The 22,755-nt window shown below is 46.3% G+C and overlaps 1 protein-coding gene across 1 annotated transcript in view; it reads left to right on the top strand.

Moving 5' to 3' along the window:
• Positions 1-3,053: 3,053 nt before the first annotated feature.
• Positions 3,054-22,755, top strand: part of ZNF496 (zinc finger protein 496) — a gene marked incomplete at its 5' end in the record, with an annotated part of 57,278 nt that continues 37,576 nt past the window's right edge. Inside the window, 3 exons of the mRNA XM_081092070.1 lie at positions 3,054-3,443; positions 3,814-3,997; positions 7,135-7,211. Of these exons, the coding sequence (XP_080948196.1) occupies positions 3,054-3,443; positions 3,814-3,997; positions 7,135-7,211 (651 nt within the window). The remainder of the gene's footprint in view (positions 3,444-3,813; positions 3,998-7,134; positions 7,212-22,755) is intronic.

Here is a 22,755-nt window from a genome sequence, read left to right as displayed (position 1 = left end):
CTCACGCTCAGAAAGGCCATGCAGAGGGCAACCTTCCTTAAATTGAAACTCCGCAAAACTGTTTCACCCCAAGAAAGCGCAAACTGACACCTGGACCTTCCAAGGCGGAGGAGGCGATGGGGTGGGGAGTGGCGGGGGGCGGCGGGGTGGGGGGTGGGGGGTGGGGGGGGGGGCGGGCGGGGGTGTCTGCGTCTCTCTCGACCTTCTGGCCTCTTCAGCGGCTGCAGCTGGCTGAGAGAAAGGGTTTTGCCATCCGGGGGCGGTCACAAGGATTCCTAAATGGAACGGCTTCCTTTTCCCATTCCAGTCTTCAGCATGGCCCCCATCTGCCCTTCCGGGCATCCTCTAGTCGGGGGGCCGGGGAGTGGGGAGAACAGCGGAAAGGATAGCCCAGGCACCTTCCCGCCCCACGAGCCCTCGTGCCGACTGTGTCCTCGGCCACCGTATGCGGGCGCCGTCCCCTCTGCGCCCCCGGGCCGCGAGGAGGCCGGCCCTGGCGACGGGGCCCACGTCCCGGCGGCGCCGAGGCCGGGACGCGCGAGGAGAGGGGCGGGGCGGGGCGGCGCGCGGGCCGGGCTGGGGGTGTCGGATGTCACCCCTGCGCACACCTCGGCTTGGGGGGGGGGGAGGGGGGGGAGGGGGGGCGGGGGGCGGGGAGCGAACCACTGAGACGCCGAGACCTCCGCCGTCCTAGAGTGGAGCAGGAAGTGTCCCAGGGGAGGGAGCAGGAGGGTCCGGCCTTTCCTTTCCTCCGCGTCCGGCGGGCTCCAGCGGCGGCCAAGCCTGCGCGGCCGGCTAGCGAGGACGCGTCCCGGCGGTGAGTGCGGCCGGGCCCCTACGGCCCGCGCGGCGCCCCCGCGCCGCCTCTCCCAGCCCCAAGCACCCCGGACTCGCGGCCCCGCACCGACCCCGCGCGCCCGTCGGCCTCGCTCGTTCCCCATCGCGGAGCCAGTCGGGGCTCTGCGGGCGAGGAGATAAGGCGATTTCGGGGTCCTGCATTTCTTTCTATTCTTCCCTCCCAGGTGGAGTCGTGGATTTCTGGATGAGCTGGAGACGTGGCCTGGCTGGCCAGGGACGGAGTCGGGCCCAGCAGAGAGCCCGCCTCGGGAAGGACACCGGGAGACGGGCTGGGAAGGATGAGGAGCGGCTGTGGAGACTAACGCCGCAGCAGGAGCCATTTGAGTTAGACGCCGGGAAGGAGTTCCAGACGTGTGAGGTGAGGAGCCGGGAGCTGGCTACTCCGGAGACGCGCGCGCGGGGTGTGCGTGCGCGCGCTGGGAGGGAAGCGGGAGAGGGAGAGCGAGGAAAAGCTCTCTCTTCCCCTGGCCTAAAATGCCCTCCCTTTCCTTCTGCTGATCCCGCGCTGTCCCTCCTCCATCAGCTGCTTTAAGCCCCGCCCCGCTCCACGGGAATCCCATGCTCGTTCATTCATCAGGCGTCACTCCCGAGCCTCCTAGCACTGGGTGACAAAGAGGAGCGCCACTGTCTGATGAGGGCTGGTTCCCAGCGCACACTGAGTGCTGAGGGTGGGGCCTGGGTACCCTAGGTTGGAGCCGACCTGGGAACCCAGAGGCCCTGCCGTTGTGTGGTGGCTGAGCTCAGGGACTTTAGGGGGCTGGTTCCAAATGCAGGCGCAGGCACTGAAGGAAGGTTGCCATGGGCAGGCGCTAAGGTGCCCAGCCAGACTTCTTGAGTCCTTTTCTGCTAGTCTCTTTTCCATTGGAAAGCAGAGCAGTCCAGACACCGGGTTTTTCTGACTGCTATTCCGTGACTTTGTGGTTCTTCTGGTCTGGGTATGGAAGTCCAGTGACTACCCAGCCTGAGAGAAGGGGAGGGACTTTCTCTGGGCCCCATAGTCTCTGAGTAGTGGCGTTTATTCCATTTTTTTTATTATTTATTTTAGCGATAGAGGGAGAGCTAGAGAAAAATATTGATGAGAGAAAAACATCTCTCTGATGCCTCCTGCACACCCCCTGCTGGGGATCCAGCCTGACCTGGGAATGAACCTCCTGGTTCATTGGTTGATGCTCAGCCATTGAGGACACGACCAGGCAGTACTGGTATTTATAAATGCACAGCATTACTTTTCTCCTGGAAACTGAGGTGTGGCTGTCACTTTTAACTGCCCCCCCCTTTTTTTTGTTTTTGACTGTCCCATTTTTTGTTGCTTTTTTAATCCTCATCTGAGGATATGTTTTTATTAATTGATTTGAGAAAGAGAGGAAGAAAGAAACATTGGTGTGAGAGAGAAACATGGATCAGTTGCCTCTCATACAAACCCCAACTGGGGATTGAACCTTGCCACCCTTTGGTGTACAGGACAACGCTCCAACCTACACAGCTGCACTGGCCAGGGCTTGTCTGGGTATCTTCTCGGCAATGTGCTTCACCCTTGTCTCCCAATGCAGACTCTATGGGTCAGAGCTGGTTCTGGCTGTGTGGATCCAGCAGTCTAGATAAACCAGTAGTCTGCCCTGGCCATTAGCAGTGTGGGTTTCCCTTCCTCAACATGCCTTCATGGTTCTTATCTGGAACATCTGTCTTTGTCTTTCCAACTCATGTTGTAAAGGTCTCAAGGGCAGGAGCGGTGACTTTGGCTCAGAAATCCCAAGATAGCAGCCTGCTTAGCTCGGCCCTCTTGGGTTTTCTCCAGGAGGATCTGGCCACCGAAGGTACCACAGAGTCTTAATTCCTTCTCTCTCCTGCATGTAGCCCTGTCATTGTCCTGGGATGCTCGGAATGTCTTTGTCACATTGAAAGGACACTACTTTTCTCCCGGACTCCCTACCTTGTTTGTCAGGTTGACCAATTAGGGGGACCATGCAATGATGCTGTTGGGGGTGGCAGTTCCCTCTCTCCATTTGTATAAGGACCAGTCACACTGACACTTCTCACATGTCCCAGGGCTTCTCCCAAGGGCTGGTCCTTGGGCCTTGTCACTTTCCCCATCACCACCCTCCACACCTACTTACAAGAGACCAGAGTATTGAAGCCAGTGATTTCTGTTTGGAAATAGGGTCGTCTTCTGCTGCTGACCCCCATCAAATCCCATCATGCCCACAGCCCTGTGTCCCCGAGTCTTGGCTCCGAAGGAAAGTGAGGAGCCCAGGAAAATGAGGAGCCCACCGGGAGAGAGCCCTGGACCCCAGGGCGAGCCTCCCAGCCCCGAATCTTCCCGACGCCTCTTCCGCCGGTTCCGCTACCAGGAGGCGGCGGGCCCCCGTGAGGCTCTACAGCGCCTCTGGGACCTGTGCCGGGGCTGGCTGTGCCCCGAGCGGCACAGCAAGGAGCAGATCCTGGAGTTGCTGGTGCTGGAGCAATTCCTAGCCATCCTGCCTCGTGAGATCCAGGGCTGGGTGCGTGCCCAGGAGCCGGAGAGCGGAGAGCAGGCTGTGGCTGCTGTGGAGGCACTAGAAAGGGAGCCAGGGAGACCCTGGCAGTGGGTGAGTGGAGCAGCTGCTCTGGGCTGGCTGGAGGTTGGGAGGAGAAGAGGGTAAGAGCCTCCACACACACACACACACACACTTTCCCCGTCCCCTGGCAGGGATGAGGAATTCTCTCCAGAGCTCTTGCTTTGGTGAAGTACACATGAGTGTTGTTTTCTCAGTAGAGCAGATTATATCCCCTAAAGGCTCTAACTAGGAAGATAAGTCCTTCCCCTTTACAGCCCTGTCCAAGGCCTGGGCTGAGCCTCCAGTGATCAGCTGTGGAGGTGATGGTCAGTAGGCCAAGGGAGGGAGTTTGCACAGCCTCTGGCCCTTGCTGGCGAGGGACCTCTCTGTGAGTCCTGAAAAGCTCTTTCTGGGATTGCAGCTCAAGCACTGTGAGGACCCTGTGGTGATTGACGATGGGGATGGCCCTCTGGACCAGGACCAGGAGCGGCTGCCAGCAGAGGCCCAGAGCCACCTTGCAAAGAGCCAGGAAGCCCAGCCAGTGGCCCTGCCCCAGGGCCCTGGGCTCCCAAGCAGACTGCCAGGCCAGCTCAGCGGGGACCCAGGTAGGGGGTCTGGGGCGGGGGGCAGGCCGGCCTTTGTACCCCACCTTGTGCCTTAGAGGTGGCTCTTGACCTCAGTAGTTCTCTCTTATCCCCTGAGGAGCCATAAACAACTCTCAAGGTCTGAGTTCCTCCCTAGAGTGAGTGAATCAGAATTTCCTGAGGGTGTCTGTTCTTTTCATGGTGCCCCATTCATTCAGAGGGACCTCTGTCTCCCAGTGCAGACTCTGTTGTAAGGGGCTGTCTTTGAAGCTGCACCATCTTCTCTCTGTGAGGGTGCATTTCTGGGCTTTGTCATTTTGTGGGGACAGCTGGGCACTATTGGCTGTCCCAGTAGGGCTGTGTCAGGAGCCGAGTGTGGCCATATCCACTTGTCTCCCTGAACCTCTCTTTCCCAGCAAAACAGCCCCTGATCTCAGGCTTGTTATGATGCTGCAAGGAAATACAGAAATAAATCGTAGAGGGAACAGGTTGATGTCTCAGGGTTTGGGGCTTGAATGTCACCTAGCCATGTCTAAATATCTGTACAAAATGTGCTGGTGGCTTCAGGCAGGTGGTTTTGGCACCAGGTATACTTGATGTTGAATCCTCTTGCTATAACCCAGGCCAGCTTCTAAACTCTGCAAGCCTCAGTTTACTGGTCCATCCAAAGGAGGTAATCATTCTTATTGATTTTCTTGAGGATTAAAGGATTATATCTGTAAAATGCTAAGCAGTCATGATTATCAGTTGAAGTAATCCTATGGGGAGATATGCTGCCCTGTGGTTAAGTGACCTCTGTGGTTTGAGGGTTGTTTTGGGCAGACTTGCTACATTGTGCTATAGATAACAGATGAAAGGAGGGAGGGTGCCAGAAGAGAGAGTATTCTTGAGATTCACAGTCGTCCTTAACATTGTCATAAGTTTTTCAGTTAAAAAATAGCATATTAAATTTCTTTATGGGTTAAACTATATTGACTTCTGTATAAATCAAACTCTTCAGCCTCCCCTTGGTTGAAAGTCCAGATAGTTTTTTAGGGATGTCTGAACAAAGTCCCACAGACAGGACAGCTTAAACAACAGACATTTACTTTCTTCCAGTTCTGGAGGCTGCAAGATCCAGACCAGGTGTCAGGAGGGCTGGTTCCTTCTGAGGCCTCTCTCCTTGGTGTGTGAATGGCCATCATCTACCTATGTCCTCATGTGTTTGTCCCTTTATGTGTGTCTTAATCTCTTTTTAAAATAAAATTTACCATTTTAACTATTTAAAAAAATTTTTTAATTGATCTTAGAGAGAGGAAGGGTGAGGGGGATGTGAGAGAGAAACATTGATTGGTTGCCTCCTGCATGCCCTCTACTTGGGATTGAGCCTGCAACCCGGGCATGTGCCCTGACTAGGAATCAAACCCACCACCTTTTTTTTTCTTCTTTAAATATTTTTTTATTGATTTCAGAGAGAGAGGGAGAGATAGAAACATCAATGATGAGAATCATTGATTGGCTGCCACGCCCCCTAATGGGGATCAAACCCACAACCCTAGCATGTGCCCTAACAGGGAATCGAACTATGATCTCCTGGTTCATGGGTTGATGCTCAACCACTGAACCACACCAGCCGTCAAACCTGCCACTTTTTGGTGTACCAGCCAGGGCTTAATCTCTTCTTAAAAGGATATCAGTCATACTGGGTTAGGGCCATCCTAAAAATTTTGTTAACTTAATTACCTCTTGAAAGATCCCCATCTCCAAATACAGTCACATTTTATGGTCTTAGGGGTTGGGACTTCAACATGTGAATTTGGTGGGGACATAATTTAGTCTAACGACAAGCTGAAGGGAAGCAACCATTGGTCCAAATAAACACTGTATGTGCAGGCAGCTTGTGATATGCAGGTTGTGGGTAGCAAGAATGCCCTCAGAAGTAGCTGCCCCAGCCTAAGCTGGTGCTTCTTGAGGAAGTTCAGAGATAAGCCAGTTACCACTGATAGGATTCTGGTCCAAAGACTCAGCTCCTCCATTTACCCTGAGCAATAATGAGTGGACAGAGGAGCCATGATGAGTTTGTTACTAGGAAGACCTTAAAGACTTAAAGTGATTTGTTGTTGGGATGAGCCGCCAGTAAAAACCTTGTAGTTTCTAATCTTGAAAAACTTCCCAAAACGCTAAATCTGACTTACAATGATTTGTAAAAGTGTCTGTGTACTCATGTCCCATGGGAAAGGTAGGGAGAGGCTGTCATTCATCCCCCAGAAGGTGGCAGGTGTGAGAGAGCAGAATGAACTCGCCCCTCACATCCACACCCACCCTGCTTGAGCTTTCCCCAGCAGAGTGAGAAGGTTGCCTCCCTCGGGGACCCCCAGTGTCACTGCTGGCTAAGTTGTCTCTTGTTCTGCCTCCTGTTTGGACCCTTGATCTAAATAGTTACACCTTTCCCGGCTGCATCTTGGTGAGAGATGCTGGCTTCTGTGTTAGCTTTGAGGCTGATTTAACATGTGACCAGGATCAACCTTCAAAAGACCAAGAAACGATAGTGCAGCTTTCCAAGTCTTATTCTGTGAAAGGAGCACCTTTTGAAACAACTTATTTTCACATGGCTGCACCCTGGGCAAGGTATGTGGCTCACTGCTTACAGAAGCCTGAGCAAGGTGTAGTTGCCCGTCAGGGAGAGAAGTCTGTTGGAATAGCAACCCCTGCCTCCAGGCCTCAAGGTCAGGCTAAGGGAGGTGGTCCCAGTTCTATACTCTGCACTTTCTAGTGGACTTCAACAAGTGCTTCTTCTGGGAGGGTAAGAGGGGGGATAACAGGGACACAGTGTTCTGGAGTTTACAGTTTATAAACTTCCAGGTGTATACATTTCTATGACCCTGGAACCCACAGTAATTTTCATTGCTGGCAGCTCTTACTGATGTCTTGACTCAGAGCTCTAACCTCTGAGTATTTTCCCCATGTTTCGGATCACGAAGGTGAAGCCTCTGCATCTTTGGGAAGTTGCATTGCGACTTGTGGCAGGGCCACCTCAAGCCCAGGCACTCCCTGTTAAAGCCTCCCTTGTTGTGTTTGAAAGCAAAGTCTGCCCAAAGTTTTTTATCTGCATTATCTTGTCCTCCCAGGTAAGAAAAGAGACCCAGGGTTATGAGACACCCTTTTCTCATCTCTTTCAGTTCCTCAGGACCCATCTCTCCTTCAGGAAGTGAGCATGAGGGATGGACAGCAGATGACCTCTCTCCAGCTGCCCCTGGTGAGTGACTTCTGCAAGAACCCTTGAAAACCCCACTTTGCCTCTCTGTCAGCTACAGGGAAGCTTTGCCAAGATCCTGGCCAGCTTTCTCTCTGCCACACAGGCTGTTCAGCCCCCGTCTAGAAAAAATAAAAGGACAGATGTGAGTTTATGTGACTCCTATCCCTCCTCCTGTCCCTGAGTCTGGGCTGCTTACCATGCTGGCTGTGCCATCACCTTTGGGAGCCTGTGTGGACAATGGTGGTGGACAACAAACATCCTCCAGTCCCCATCTCTCTTCCTCTTGGCATCTTGGTGTCCCCTCCAGTGAAAAAGGGGAGGGGAAAACATAGATTTCATTGGTACCATCACGTAGCCATGCAGAGGGCTGTTAGGGGGTTTCCACGTAAGCCTTGCTCTCTCAGGTGGTGGGAGCTGTTTTTGGTTTAGCAGGTGTCTTCACTCACCTCTTTCCATCCCAGTTTCTGCCTGGGGCTGGGGTTTCTGACCACACCCCCTTGGTTTTCCTACTGAACACTCTCCTTTCGTTGGCATGAAATTCAGTTATCACAAGAATGTTGGTGCTGTAAAGGGCTGGACCCTGTTGTTACTGGTTCTCAGCAGATGGAAGACTATCTGAAGGACAGCAATTTGTTCTCTGCACAGTGCATTTAGCAGGACTTTAAACTTGAGAGGGGGTTCAGCTCAGGACGAGAGGGAATTTGCTGGGCACATGAAGTGGGGGATTGTCCATTCTCTTGGAGCTGTACCCCTGGAACACAGCATGTGCTGATACTTTTGACCAGTACAACTTGCAAAGTGATGCTATGAATTTAGTATCTATTGAGTTTCAGTTGTTCACCTTTGAATTTATCCAGGGCCCTGTAGATGCCACAGTGAGCAGAAGAGACAGATTCTGATAAATCAGTGCTCTTTATCACTCCATTGAAGATTGTTTCTGCCCAATGCACTAAGTCACCATCCTGAAGGTCTTATTTTTTAGGGCTTTTTCTTTTGAATTTTTAATTGTAAAATACAAATAACAAAATTTACAATTCTAACCATTTTTAATGTACAGTGGTGTTTTTAAATGTTCAGTAATCTTAAGTATATCCCATTGTTGTGCAACCAATCTCCAGAATTTTCTCATCTTTCCAAACTGAAACTCCTTACCATTAGTAATAATTCCTCATTCCCCCATACTGCTGGCCCTGGCACCCACCATCTCACTCACTATAGAGAGCACATACATGGAACCATACAGCATTTGTCCTTTTGAGTCTGGTTTACTTCCCTCAGTGTAATGTCCTAAGGCTCATCCATGATGTAGCATGTGTCAGAATTCTCTCCTCCGTGAAGGCTGAATGATATTTTGTGGTGTGTATGTAATCCATTGTGCTTATCCATTCATTCTTTCTAAAATAAAATATTTTTACTGATTTTTAGAGAGAAAGGAAGGAAGAGAGAGAAACATTGATGTGAGAGGGTAACATTGATTCGCTGCCCCTTGCAGGCTCCCCACTGGGAATTGACCTCACAACCCTGGCATTCCTGATCAGGAATCTAACCAGCAACCTTTTGGTGTATGGGACGATGCCCAACCAACTGGGCCACACCGGCGAGGTCATTTCATTCTTTGATGGACACTTAGGTTGCTTCCACCTTCTGGCCACTGTGAATAATGTTGCTATGAATATAGGTGCATTTATTTATTTATTTATTTTTTTAGGTAATCATAGATTCACCTCAGATGTAAGAAATAACAAATACAATACAATGTCATAAGCAGCATACTGACAATAATACACACAGGATACAGAACATTTGCTTTCAGAAGCATCCTTCCTATTGCCTTTTTCGGTCATACCCACTGCTCTCACTCTAGCCTCTCATTGGTCTCTGATAACCATCTGATAGTGTTGTTTAAGAACATTAAGTAGGTGGGTTCATACAACACTAGTATGTCACATTTGGGTATGGACTTTTTAAAAAATTTATTATGGTGACACTGGTTAACAATTATCCAGGTTTCAGGTGCACAATTCTACAACACATCATCTGTACACTGTATTGTGTGTTCATCACCCCAAGTCAAGTCTCCATTTATCCCTCCTAAAACCTACTCCCTTTCCTCTAGTCCCCGTCCCCTCTTCAGTATACACTATTGTCGCTGTCCATAAGTTTCTTCGTTTGTCTCCTTTTTTTTTTTAATATATTTTATTGATTTTTTACAGAGAGGAAGGGAGAGGGATAGAGAGTTAGAAACATCAATGAGAGAGAAACATCGATCAGCTGCTTCCTGCACACCTCCTATTGGGGATATGCCCACAACCAAGGTACCTGCCCTTGATCGGAATCGAACCTGGGTCCCTTCAGTTCACAGGCCGAGACTCTATCCACTGAGTCAAACCGGTTAGGGCCTCTGTTTTTTTGGTGTTTTTTTTTTTTTTGCTCAATCCCTCCACCTAATATTCAGACACCCACCCCAAACACCGCCCCCTGCTGTCAGTCGGCTCTCTATCTGTAAGTCTGTCTCTGTTTCGCTTGTTAGTTCATTTTGTTCATTAGATTCCACATATGAGTGAAATGATATGGTACTTGTCTTTCTCTCATTGGCATATTTCACTTAGCATAATGTTCTTCAGGTCCATCTATGCTGTCGCAAATGTTAAGATTTCCATTTTTGTTTTGTTTTGTTTTGTTTACAGCCAAGTAGTATTCTATCGTGTAAATGTACCACAGCTCTTTTTATCCACCCATCTACTGATGGATAGTTGAGCTGCTTTAAATCTTGGCTATTGTAAATAACACTGCAATGAACATAGGGGTACAAATATTCTTTCGAATTAGTTCAGTGGTTCTCAACCTTCTGGCCCTTTAAATACAGTTCCTCATGTTGTGACCCAACCATAAAATTATTTTCGTTGCTACTTCATAACTGTAATGTTGCTACTGTTATGAATCATAATGTAAATATCTGATATGCAGGATGGTCTTAGGCGACCCCTGTGAAAGGGTTGTTCGACCGCCAAATGGGTCATAACTCACAGGTTGAGAACCACTGAATTAGTGTGCCGTGTTTTTTCTAATAAATTCCCAGAAGTAGTGGAATCACTGGGTCATAGGCAGTTCCATTTTTAATTTTTGAGGTAGCTCCATGTTTTCCATAGTGGCTGCACCAGTCTGCATTCCTACCAACAGTGCACATCCTCGCCAACACTTGTTGATTTATTTATGCTAGCCGTTCAGACAGGCATGATATGATATCTCATTGTGGTTTTAATTTGCATTTCTCTGATGATGACTGACATTGAACATCTTTTCTTATGTATATTGGCCATCTGTGTGTCCTCTTTGGAAAAGTGTCTGTTCAGGTCTTTTGCCCATTTTTTAATTGGATTGTTTGGTTTTTTGGTGTTCAGTTTTATAAGTTCTTTATACATTTGGGATATAAACCCCTTAGCAGATGTATCGGTGAATATTTTTTACCATTCAGTGGGTTGTCTTTTCATTTAGTTGATGGTTGCCTTTGCTGTGCAAAAAATTTTTGGTTTGATATAGTCCCATTTGTTTACTTTTCTTTTGTTTTCCTTTCCCGAGGAGACATATCAGAGAAAATATTGTTGTGAGAAATGTCCAAGATTTTACTACCTATGTTTTCTTGTAGGATTATTATGGTTTCAAGTTTAACATTTAAGTCTTTGATCCATTTTGAGTTTATCCTTGTGTGTGGTGTAAGAAGTTGTTTTGGTTTTATTTTTTTGCACATACTGTGTCCAGTATTTCCAACACCATTTATTGAATAGACTATCTTTAGTCTATTGTATGTTTTTGCCTCCTTTGTCAAACATTTTAAAAAAATATATTTTTATTGACTTCAGAGAGGAAGCGGGGGGGGGGGAGAGAGAGAGAGAGAGAGAGAGAGAAACATCAATGATGAAAGAGAATCATTGATCAGCTGCCTCCTACACACCCCTCACTGGGGATCGACCCACAGCCCAGTCGATGCTCAACCACTGAACCACGCCAGCTGGGCTCCTTTGTCAAATATTAATTGACCCAAAGGTGTGGGTTTATTTTGGGGATCTCTATTCTATTCCATTGATTTATATGTCTATTTTTGTGCCATTACCATGCTGTTTTGATTACTATGGCCTTGTAATATAGTTTGATATCAGGTAGTGTGATTCCTCCAGCTTTGTTCTTTTTTTCTCAAGATTGCTGTTGCTATTTGGGGTCTTTATAAATATTTGGAATATTCTAGTACTGTAAAATGCGCCATTGATATATTGGTAAGAATTGCATTGAATCTATAGGTTGCTTTGGGTAGTATGGACATTTTAATTATATGTTAATTCTTCCTATCCATGAACATGGTATGGTATATGCTTCAACTTATTTGTATCTTCAGTTTCTTTCTTCAGTGTCTTATATCTTCCGAGTACAGGTCTTTTAATTCTTTGGTTAATATTATTTCTGGGTATTTAAATTTTTTTTTAAGTGGTTGTGAGTGATATTGTTTTCTTAGTTTTCCTTTCTGATAATTTATTATTCTTTTTTTTTCCTGTTCATTAGATTATTTATTCCCTTGATTTTTAGATTCACTTGTTGATAGATGTGTATTTGTTGTTCATAATTTGTATCTTTACCATTTTCTTCTTCCTCTTCTTAAAGGATACCTTTCAGCATTTCATATAATACTGGTTTGGTGGTGATGAACTCCTTTGGCTTTTTCTTATCTGTGAAGCTCTTTATCTGACCTTCAATTCTGAATGATAGCTTTGCTGGGTAAAGTAATCTTGGTTGTATGTTCTTGCTATTCGTCACTTTGAATATTTCTTGCCACTCCCTTCTGGCCTGCATAGTTTCTGTTGAGAAATCAGCTGACAGTCGTATGGGTACTCCCTTGTAGGTAACTGAGTTTCTTTCTCTTGCTGCTTTTAAGATTCTCTCTTTGTCTTTTGCTCTTGGCATTTTAATCATGATGTGTCTTGGTGTGGTTCCCTTTGGATTCCTTTTGTTTGGGGTTCTCTGCGCTTCCTGGACTTGTAAGTCTATTTCTTTCACCAGGTAGGGGAAGTTTTCTGTCATTATTTCTTCAAATAGCTTTTCAATATCTTGCTCTCTCTCTTCTTCTGGCACCCGCATAATTCGGATGTTGGTACGCTTGAAGTTGTCCCAGAGGCTCCTTACACTATCTTCATATTTTTGGATTCTTTTTTTGTTTTTGTTTTTCCGGTTGGGTGTTTTTTGCTTCTTCATATTTCAAATCTTTGACTTGATTCTTGCAATCCTCTAGTCTGCTGTTGGAACTCTGTATAATATTCTTTATTTCAGTCAGTGTATGCTTAATTTCTAGTTGGTCCTTTTTCATAACCTCAAGGGTCTCACTAGATTTCTTGAGGGTCTCACTAAATTTATCGGCGGTTTCTAGAAAATTTTGAAAGACCTTATAAGTGTGGTTTTGAACTCTATATCCAGTAGTTTGCTTTCCTCCATTTCTGTCATTTGTAACCTGTTTCTTTGTCTCTGCATTTTTTATGCTTCCCTGTGTTGATAGAGTGCTAGGTGTCCTATAGGTCCCAGTGGGTCAGCCTCCCCAATTACCAGAGGTGGACACTCTTGGTGCACCCCCTTGTGGGTTTTGTGCACAGTCTTGTTACAGTTATGCCTTGATTGTTGTAGGTATCACTGGGAGGAATTGACCTCCAGGCCAATTGGCTGTGAGAATCAGCTATGTCTACAGTGGGAGAACTTCTGTGCTGGAGACACCCTTAGGGGACAAGACTTGCTTCAGTGGGGCTTTGGTGCTCACTGAGTCTGCCCCCTGAGTGTGTCCCTTATGAATCTGAGGAGTTGTAATCTAGATGGTCCCACTCTGACCACTGGGTACACTGGCTCTTGGATCTCTAAGGAGGTGCTAATTTAGCCTCTGCCTGAGGCTACCCAGCAGGAGCTATGTAGAGATCTGCAGGTTCCTCTTTGTTTGGGTTTTGGAGGTGCCCAGATGAGGCCCAACTGTGAAGCAATGCAAGCTGCTGTGGGGCCTTGGGCCTTCTTTTGGATGTTCTTGGTCTCTCTGACCCAGCTGCAGTTTGTTAGGTAATTTTAGATTGCAAAGGGCCAAGGCATTCATATGCAAAAGCGTCTGTCGCAGCTTGGGTGGGGCGGGGTCTCGGAATCAACAAGGCAGAGCAAACATCCATGGCTGATCCTCAGCTCAGCCCTAAGAGGCCCCGGGTCTCAGTGTCCCACGGTAATCGCTGCAAGCACCTCTAAGAGAAAGCCGCCCTAGAGTTCCGACTGATGCCAGACTGTCCAGTTTCTCCCCATATGTCCCCAGAGACTCGCCCAGAACTGGAGTTCAGAGCAGTTGGGGGCTTGTGTCTCCCTCCCGATTGAAAAAAAACAACCACCGTGTCCTCAGTTGCCCGCCCTTTCCACGTGTGCTTCTGTACCTCTGCACTTTACTTCCGCACCTCCTCTGAGTCTCAGTGTGCTTTTCTCTTTCCTTCAATTGTGGAATTTCCACTCAGCCAGCCTTCCTGTGGTTCTGGATGATGTCCGTTTTGTCTTTTAGTTGTATTTTTAAAGTGGTTTTGCGAGGCAGCAATTTCTGATGTTTACCTATGCCGCCATCTTGGTTTTCCTCCTCGTGATAGTTTATTATTGGTGTATAAATGCAACTGAGGAATTTGCACATGGCTCACCAATTCTGCAAGTTTTGTATTGCAATCCTTTCTTTTTCCTAATAAATACTTTTGGGTGATGGGGGGGAAAAAAGCAACTGATTTCTAGATATTAATTTTGTATCCTGCTACTTTACTGAATTCATTGATCAGTTCTGGTAGTTTTTTGGTGGAATCTTTAGGGTTCTCTCTATTCAGTGTCATGTCATCCACAAATAATGACAATATCACTTCTCCCTTTCTAATTTGAATGCCTTTTATTTCTTCTTGTCTGATTGATATGGTTAGGATTTCCAGTACCATGTTGAATAAGAGTGGTAAAAGTGGACATCCATGTCTTGTTCCCTATGATAAGGGAAATGCTTATAGTTTTTGCCATTGAGTATGATTTTGGCTGTGGGTCTGTCATAAATGGCCTTTATTACATTGAGGTATGTTCCCTGTATTTCCACTTTGCAGGGAGTTTTTACATAAGTGGGTGCTCTATTTTATCAAATGCTTTTTCCTGCATTTTTCTTTTTTGGTTTTTTTTTTTCTGCATCAATTTTAAAAAATATATATTTTTAATAATTTCAGAGAGAGAGAGAAATAGAAACATCAGTGATGAGAGAGAATCATTGATCGGCTGCCTCCTGAATGCCCCACACTGGGGATCAAGCCAGCAACCCGGGCATATGCTCTGACCGGAAATTGAACCTTAACCTCCTGGTTTATAGGTTGACACTCAACCTCTGAGCTATGCTGGCCAGGCCTTTTTCTGTGTCTATTGATATAATCATGTGGCTTTTATCTTTCATTTTGTTTATGTGGTGTATAATGTTTAATGATTTCCAGATATGGTACCAATCTTGTAGGGTATGGTTTTCAATCAGCATAATTTTGTGGAGCTTCAACAAGTGTTTTCCTGTGTCAGTAGTCCGTTCTGTTTTTATTACTAAGGAAAGACCCCATTGTATGGATGTATCACAGTTTGTTGAACTATTCACCTGCTGAAGGAGATCTGGGTGGTTTCCAGTTTAGAGCATTTTGCATAATGTTGCTGTAAACATTTTTGTACAGTTTTGTGTGAACGTCAGTCTTCATTTCTCTGGGGACACATGCCCAGGTATCCATTGTTGGGTTGTCTGGTACCTTTTTCCAAAGTGACTGTACCATTTTACATTTCCACTATATTCCCCACATCCTTGCGAACATTTGATGTTGTCACTGTTTTTTATTTAATTTAATTAATTAATTTATTTCCTTATTGCCATTTTCAGGGACCTTAATAACTTCAGTGTCTTTAAGGCTCGTAATATGACTTTATTATTGCCAGCTTTATCTAAATTTCTGCAGAAACACATTCAGGTAAGCAGACTTACTGGCTGGCTTTCACCATTTGTTATTTTAGCCATTCTGATAGATGCATACTGATATCTCTTGTGGACTTAAATTTGAATTCTCTAATGGCTAATGAAGTTAGATGTCTTTTCATGTGCTCATCTGCAATCTATATACTCTCCATGAAAGGTCTCTTTATGACTTTTGTCCATTTTTTTGGGGGGGGGTTTATCTCTATTGTTGAAAGTATTAGATGTCTCCCCTTTTTCCCCCATTAACTCCACCCCACACCCACCCCTCCCAGGCCTTCAACACACTATTGCCCATGTTCTAATTGTCCATTTTGGTTTCTTTACTGTTGAGTTTTGAGAACTCTATATATAGTCTACATACTTGTCCTTTGTTGGATGTATGTTTTGTAAATATTTCTTCTCATCCCATCCATTTCACAGGGTCTTCAGCAGGGCAAAAGTTTTAAATTTGGGTTAAGTTAATCAATTTTTCCTTTTAAGGATCATGCTTTTGGTATAAAGTCTAAGGATTCTTTGCCTCGTTTTAGATCCCAAAGATTTTCTATGTTTTTTCCTTTAGTTATCCACTTTACATTTTGGTCCAAAATACATTTAAGTCTACAATCTGTGGTCCATTTGCATTTAAGTCTATATCTCTAATTTTTGTTTAAGGTGGAGAATTAGGTCACAGTTTGTTTTTTTGTTTTGTTTTATTTTTGCTAGTGAATGTCCAGTTGCTTCGGCCCTCTTGGCAGAAAAGTTTGTTTCCACTGAATTGCTTTTATTCTCTTGTCAAAAATCAGTTGAGCATATTTGTGTGGGTTATTGTTGGGTTCTCCGTTTTGGTCCATTGATGTATTTGTCTTTCCACTAATAGTACATAGTTTATATGTAGACTGACTCCTCTTATTTTATTCTTCTTTTTTGAAATTATGTATTTTCATTTCTTTGCTTTTCTCTATGCATTTTAGAATAATCTTGCCCATATCTGCAAAAAATCCCACTGAGATTTTGATAAAAAATTCTCTTAAAAGTGTGTGTCAATTTAGGGAGCATTGACATTTTTACTATCTGGGTCTTGTGATCTGTGAATGTGATATGCCTTTCCATTCTCTTTGATTTCTTTCATCACTGGTTGGTGGTTCTCAATGCACAAGTTCTATACATGTTTTATTATATATAAGCACCTCATTTTTTAAGCAATTGCAAATGGAATTATATTTTTTATTTTGATGACAATATAATCATTTCTAGTATAAGAAACACAACAGATATTTGTATGTTTATTTTTTATCCTTTGACCTTGCCAGATTCATATACTGTATCAGTTTTAAGGAGGGTTGTTTTTTTTTGTGTGTGTATTTGCTTGTTTTTAAATAGAGTCCTGGATTTTCTTTGTAGACAACCACGTAATCTGCAAATAAGGACAGTTTTATTTCTTTCCAGCTTTTATGCCTTTTTTTTTTTCTTGCCTCATTCCATTGGCTAGAACCTCCAGCAGAATGTTGAATAGCAGTGGTGAGAGAGGATTTCCTTGCCATGTAGCTAGTCTTAGGGGGAAAGTGTCATCTCACCATTAAATATGCTGTTAGCTATAAGTTTTTGTAATTCTCTTTATCAAGATGAAGCACCTCAATTTTTTCCCCCTGAGATTTCTTATTGTGTATGGGTGTTGGGTTTAATCAAAGTCTTTTCTGCTTCAGTTGATAATGAACATGTGAATTTTCTTTAGGCTGTTAATGTGCTGGATTGTGTTGACTGATTTTTAATTATTGAACCAGCCTTGCATTCCCTTAATGTCATGGTATAAAATCTCTTTATATATTGCTGAGTTTTGTTTGCTATTATTTTATATCTGTTCAGGAGTGAAATTGGTCTGTGTTTATTTTATTGTCTTTGTCTAGCTTTGGTTTTAGGGTAATACTAGCTTCATAAGATGAATTTGGAAGTGTCCCCTCCTCTTATTATAAGAGACTAGGGGCCCGGTGCACGAAATTCGTGCACTGGGTGTGTGGCGGGGGAGTGTCCCTCAGCCCAGCCTTCCCCCTCTCACATACTGGGAGCCCTCAGGCGTTGACCCCCATCACCCTCCAATCGCAGGATCGGCCCCTTGCCCAGGCCTGATGCCTCTGACAGAGGCGTCAGGCCTGGGCAGGGGACCCTCATTTCCCCCCATCACTGGTTCTGCCCCCAACCCAGGCCTGATGCCTCTGGCCCAGGCGTCAGGCCTGGGCAGGGGACCCCCAGACCCCTCCGATTGCTGGCTCTGCCCCTTGCCCAGGCCTGATGCCTCGGCCAGAGGCGTACACCCCCATCACCCTCCGATCGCCTGATCGGCTCCTTGTCCAGGCCTGACGCCTCCGCCAGAGGTTTGAGGCTTGGACAGGGGACCCCTATCTCCCCCCGATCACTGGCTCTGACCCCCACCCAGGCCTGAGGCCTCTGGCCCAGGAATCATGCCTGGGCAGGGGACCCCCCATCTCCCTCTGATCGCTTGCTCCACCCCGCGCCCAAGCCTGACGCCTCTGACCCAGGCTTCAGGCCTGGGCAAGGGGACCATCATATCCCTCCAATCCCCGGCTCCGCCCCCCACCCAGGCCTGATGCCTCTGGCCCAGGCATCAGGCCTGGGCATGGGACCCCCAGACCCCCGCCCAGGCCTGATGCCTCAGCCAGAGGAGTTGACCCTCATCACCCTCTGATCACCAATCACCGGATTGGCCCCTTGACCAGGCCTGAGGCCTCCGGCAGAGGTGTCAGGCCTGGGCAGGGGATCCCCAGCTCCCCACGGTTGCAGGCTCCACCCCCAGCTCCCCGCGATCTTCCGCTCTGCCCTTGCCCAGGCCTAACATCTCTGGCCAAGGCATTAGGCCTGGGCAGGGGACCCCCAGCTCCCCGCGATCTCCCGTTCTGCCCCTGCCCAGGCCTAACGCCTCTGGCCTAGGCGTCCGGCCCGGGCAGCGGGGACCCGCAGTGGCAGCGGGGGGTGCCGCGAATGCGCGGGCTCCGCCCCTGCCCCTGCAGGACGCCTCTGGCTGAGGCGTCCGGCCCGGGCAGCGGGGACCCGCAGTGGCAGCGGGGGGTGCCGCGAACGCGTGGGCTCCGCCCCTGCCCCTGCAGGACGCCTCTGGCTGAGGCGTCCGGCTCGGGCAGTGGGGACCCGCAGCTGCAGCGGCCCCGCGATCGTGGGCTCCGCTTTAGGCCCAGGCAAGGGACCCCTAGCTCCCGGGACTGCCAGCTTCGACCGTGCCCAGCTCCCATCGCTGGCTCCACCCCTACTTCCTGCTATCACTGGCCAGGGCGGCAAAGGCGCCTGATTCTCCGATCATGGCCGGGGGGCCGCCTTTGCCCTGCCCCCCACCTCTTAGCTCCCCCCTGGGTTTCCGATCACTGTCAGTGGCAGGGGGCTTCTTCCTGCTTTACCTTTCGCCTCCCTGCATTGTGCCTACATATGCAAATTAGCCGCCATCTTTGTTGGCAGTTAACTGCCATCTCAGTTGGCAGTTAATTTGCATATAGCCCTGATTAGCCAATGAAAAAGCTAGCGTCGTACGCCAATTACCATTTTTCTCTTTTATTAGTGTAGATTGTGCAAAATTGGTGTTAATTTTTGAACACTTGTTAGAATTCTCTAGTGAAATCTATGACCTGGGAGACTTAGAAGGGCTGTGGCAGAAGTGGTATTCTTTTTTTTTTTTTAAGCTTATTTTTTTTTCTTGTTTTTACTGATTTGAGAGAGGGAGAGATAGAAAAGAAACATCAATGATGAGAGAGAATCATTGATTGGCTGTCTCCTGCATGCCCTACCTTGGGGATCAAGCCCACAACCCGAGCATGTGCCCTGACTGGGAATCGAACTGTGACCTCCTGGTTCATAGGTTGATGCTCAACCACTGAGCCACACTGGCTGGGCTCTAAGTTATATTTTAATTATAGGTTCAACATCCTTAATGGGGGCTGTTCATACTATCTACTTCATAGTAGATGAGCTGTAGTGGTTTGTGTTTTTCAAAGGATTGGTAGTTTTCATCTTAAATTGTCAAATTTATGCGTGTGGAGTTATTTGTGGTATTCTATTCCATCATCATTGTTTCATTGATTTTTTTTTCCTACTGTTTTTGTGTTTTCAATTTTATTGAGTTTTTGTATCATCTATTATTTCTTCATCTTGCATTCTTTGGGTTTATTTTACTGTTCCCTTTCTTGGTTCTTGAGGTGGAAAGCTTACATTAAGCAGCTTGAGGTGGGACTTTCCCTCTTATGTAAGCATTTCTAATGCAGGCATGTTAGTACCATAAATGTCCATCTTAACACTGCTTTAGTCACATCCTACAAATTGTAATAAGGTACATTTTTATTTTTATTAATTTCAGTATATTTTGTATTTCTAATGAGCCGCCTTCTATGACCTAAGGATTATTTAGAAATGTGGTTTCATTTCCAAGGCTTGCAGATTGTCCTCTGAGCTTTCTGTTATTGATTTCTAGTTTGATTCCATTATGATCAGATAACACAATGTATGATGTCAGTACTTTTAGATTTGGGGGGGGGGGTTCTTCTCTCTTTCTGGGACCTCAATGGCCCAGTGTGTGGTCTGTATTGTTGTATGTTCTGTTGGTATTTGAAAGGAACATATATTCTGTTCTCATTGGGTGTTCTGTAAATGTTGATTAGAGCCTATTGGTTGATGCTGCTATTGAGTTTTCTATATCCTTCCTGACTTTCTGTGTAGTTGATTGTTCTTCCAGTTCTTGAGAGAAGGAATGTTGACATCTCCGACTGTAGTGATTTGTCTGTTTCTCCTTTCGGTTCTGTCAGTTTCTGCCTTTGCAGCTCTCTGTTTGGTGCATATGCATTAGAATTGCTACTCACATATTACATGTATATTTAGAAATGTCTTCTTAGGGGATGAACCCGTGGTGCAGTCACTCTGGTATCTTTCTCCACATCCCCCACATCCTTGCAAACATTTGCCAATAACCAAATGTTATAATAAACTAGAGGTTCGGTGCACAAATTCGTGCACCCGTGGGGTCCCTCGGCCTGGCCTACGGGATCGGGCCGAAACCGGTTCTCTGACATCCCCCGAGGGGTCCCAGATTGCGAGAGGGTGCAGGCCAGGCCAAGGGACCCCACCGGTGCACAATCGGGGCTAGGGAGGGACGCAGGAGGTTGGCCAGCCATGGAGGGACTGCAAGAGGGCTCCAGGGTGTGTCCGGCCCATCTTGCTTAGTCCCGTCAACAGTTTGCCCCCTGGTGGTCAGTGCACGTCATAGCGAGCAGTTGAGCGGCCTTCGCATATCATTAGCATATTGCGCTTTGGTTGGTTGAACAGACGACCAGACACTTAGCATATTAGGCTTTTATTATATAGGATGGGTAATTTAATAATTTAATATGAGCCCTTCCTTTTCCTTCCATGGCTTCTGTTCAGTAAATTATTAAATTATCCATCTATAATAATAAAAGCATAACATGCTAATTAGACCCGATAGCCGAACGACCTTCCAGATGTCATTCCAGACGTCCTTCTGTACGAAGCCACAACAGCAGGGGATGAGGCAGAAGTGGTTAGGGCGATCAGGCAGGCAGGTGAGCGGTTCGGGGTGAGCAGGCAGGCAAGCGGTTAGGGGCGAGCAGGCAGGCGAGCTGTTAGGAGCCAGCAGTCCCGGATTGTGAGAGGGATGTCCCAGATTGTAAGAAGGTGCAGGCCGGGCTGAGAGAACCCCACCCCCACCCCCACCCTACCCCCCCACCCCCCTCCTGAGCATGAATTTCGTGCACCAGGACTCTAGTTTACTAGTATTATAATTTTCTTTTGCTAAATTCTACCTTTTTTGGCATTTGCTACTTCTTTTCCTTTTAATTAATTATTATGTAACATATACTCTCCATCTTTTTACTTTCAACCTGCCTACATCATTGTATTTGAAGTGAGTTATTTTTTTGTTGTTTTTATATTTTTGATTTCAGAAAGGGAGATAGAAACATCAGTGATGAGAGAGAATTATTGATCAGCTGTCTCTGCACGCCCCACACTGGGGATTGAGCCCACAACCCAGGCATGTGCTCTGACCAGGAATTGAACCTTAACCTCCTGGTTCATAGGTCAACACTCAGCCACTGAGCCACACTGGTCGGGCTGCAGTGAGTTTTGTTTAAATAGCAGCCACAGGTAGACCTCATATTACTGTGTTTTCATCAATATCAAGGCAAGACCTTCCACAAGCAACAACGTTATTACTCACTGAGGGCTTACATGATGGTTTGTATTTATTAGCAATAAATTTTAAAAAAATTATGGTGTGTACATTGTATTTTTAGACAATGCTGTTACACACTTAACAACTACAGTGTAGTGTAAACACAACTTTTATATGCACTGGGAAACCAAGAAGTTCATGTGACTCGCTTTATTGCGATATTTGCTTTATTGCAGTGGTCAGGACCCACAAACCTCAGTATCTTTGAGATATGCTGTAGTTGAGTCATATTTTTTATTCCACTTCCAGTTGCTGTGTTAACTGATGTATTTAGACCATTTGTATTTTAACATAATCATTTATTGACATGTTAGGGCTTAAATCTGGCTTTTCTCCCATTTGTTCCGTTTTTTATTTCTCTGTTTTTTTGTTCTTGCCTTCCTATAATTCCATTTTGATTTACGTAGTGTATTATTGAGTGTATTTATTTATATTTCTAAAGAAAAAATATCCAGTGATACTTGTTTAAAGATGGTAAGGCAAACTGTTCAGGACCATTGTGGTAGATGTAGGGACCACTGCAGTGGGATTTTACAGTAGGGGACAGATATTGGGCTAAACTCCAAATATAGACAAAAGGGAATTTATAGCCAAGGAGCAGGATTTGGGGGTCAGTGAATAGAAAATTATTAAGAGGAAACATCAGGGCATAAGGGGGACTTTTGGGTGTTTCTAAAGGGGGGGGGCGAGTTCCCCTATATTCACAAAGAATTCTCAAAGAGAGCATGGATCCCACAACCTAAAGACTCCGTCCTGCAAGACTTCACACCCACTCCTCCCACTTGAGACACTAGTCACAAGCTCAGGTTGTCACCTATCTTTCTGAGCGACTGGCTGTAAATCAGAGATTCCTACAACCCCCCTTCTTGGGTTTGATTAATTTGCTAGAGCGGTTCACAGAACTCAGAGGAACATTTTACTTATTAGATCACTGGTTCATTATAAAAGAACTAGAGGCCCGGTGCATGAATTCGTGCACAAGTGGAGTCCCTCAGCCTGGCCGGCGATCCAGGAGGTTGGCTGTGGGAGCGCACTGACCACCAGGGAGCAGCTCCTGCGTCTGTCCCCCAGTGGTCAGTGCACATCATGCATATAGATAAGACTCAAGAATAGCCAGATGGAAGACATGTACAGAGCAAGGTATGTGGGAAGGGAGAAGGAGCTTCCATGCTCTCTCCACTCTCCCTGCATCTCCATGTGTCCACCAATTGGCTGTTGGCTGTTGATTCAACCTCTAGCTTCTCTTCCTTCTCTGGAGTTTGGGGGAGGATGTGGGACTGATA

Source organism: Myotis nattereri (assembly GCF_964212035.1).
Source record: "Myotis nattereri genome assembly, chromosome: 5".
In the NCBI taxonomy this organism is placed as follows: domain Eukaryota; kingdom Metazoa; phylum Chordata; class Mammalia; order Chiroptera; family Vespertilionidae; genus Myotis; species Myotis nattereri.
This window is presented reverse-complemented; position numbering and strand designations above follow the sequence as displayed.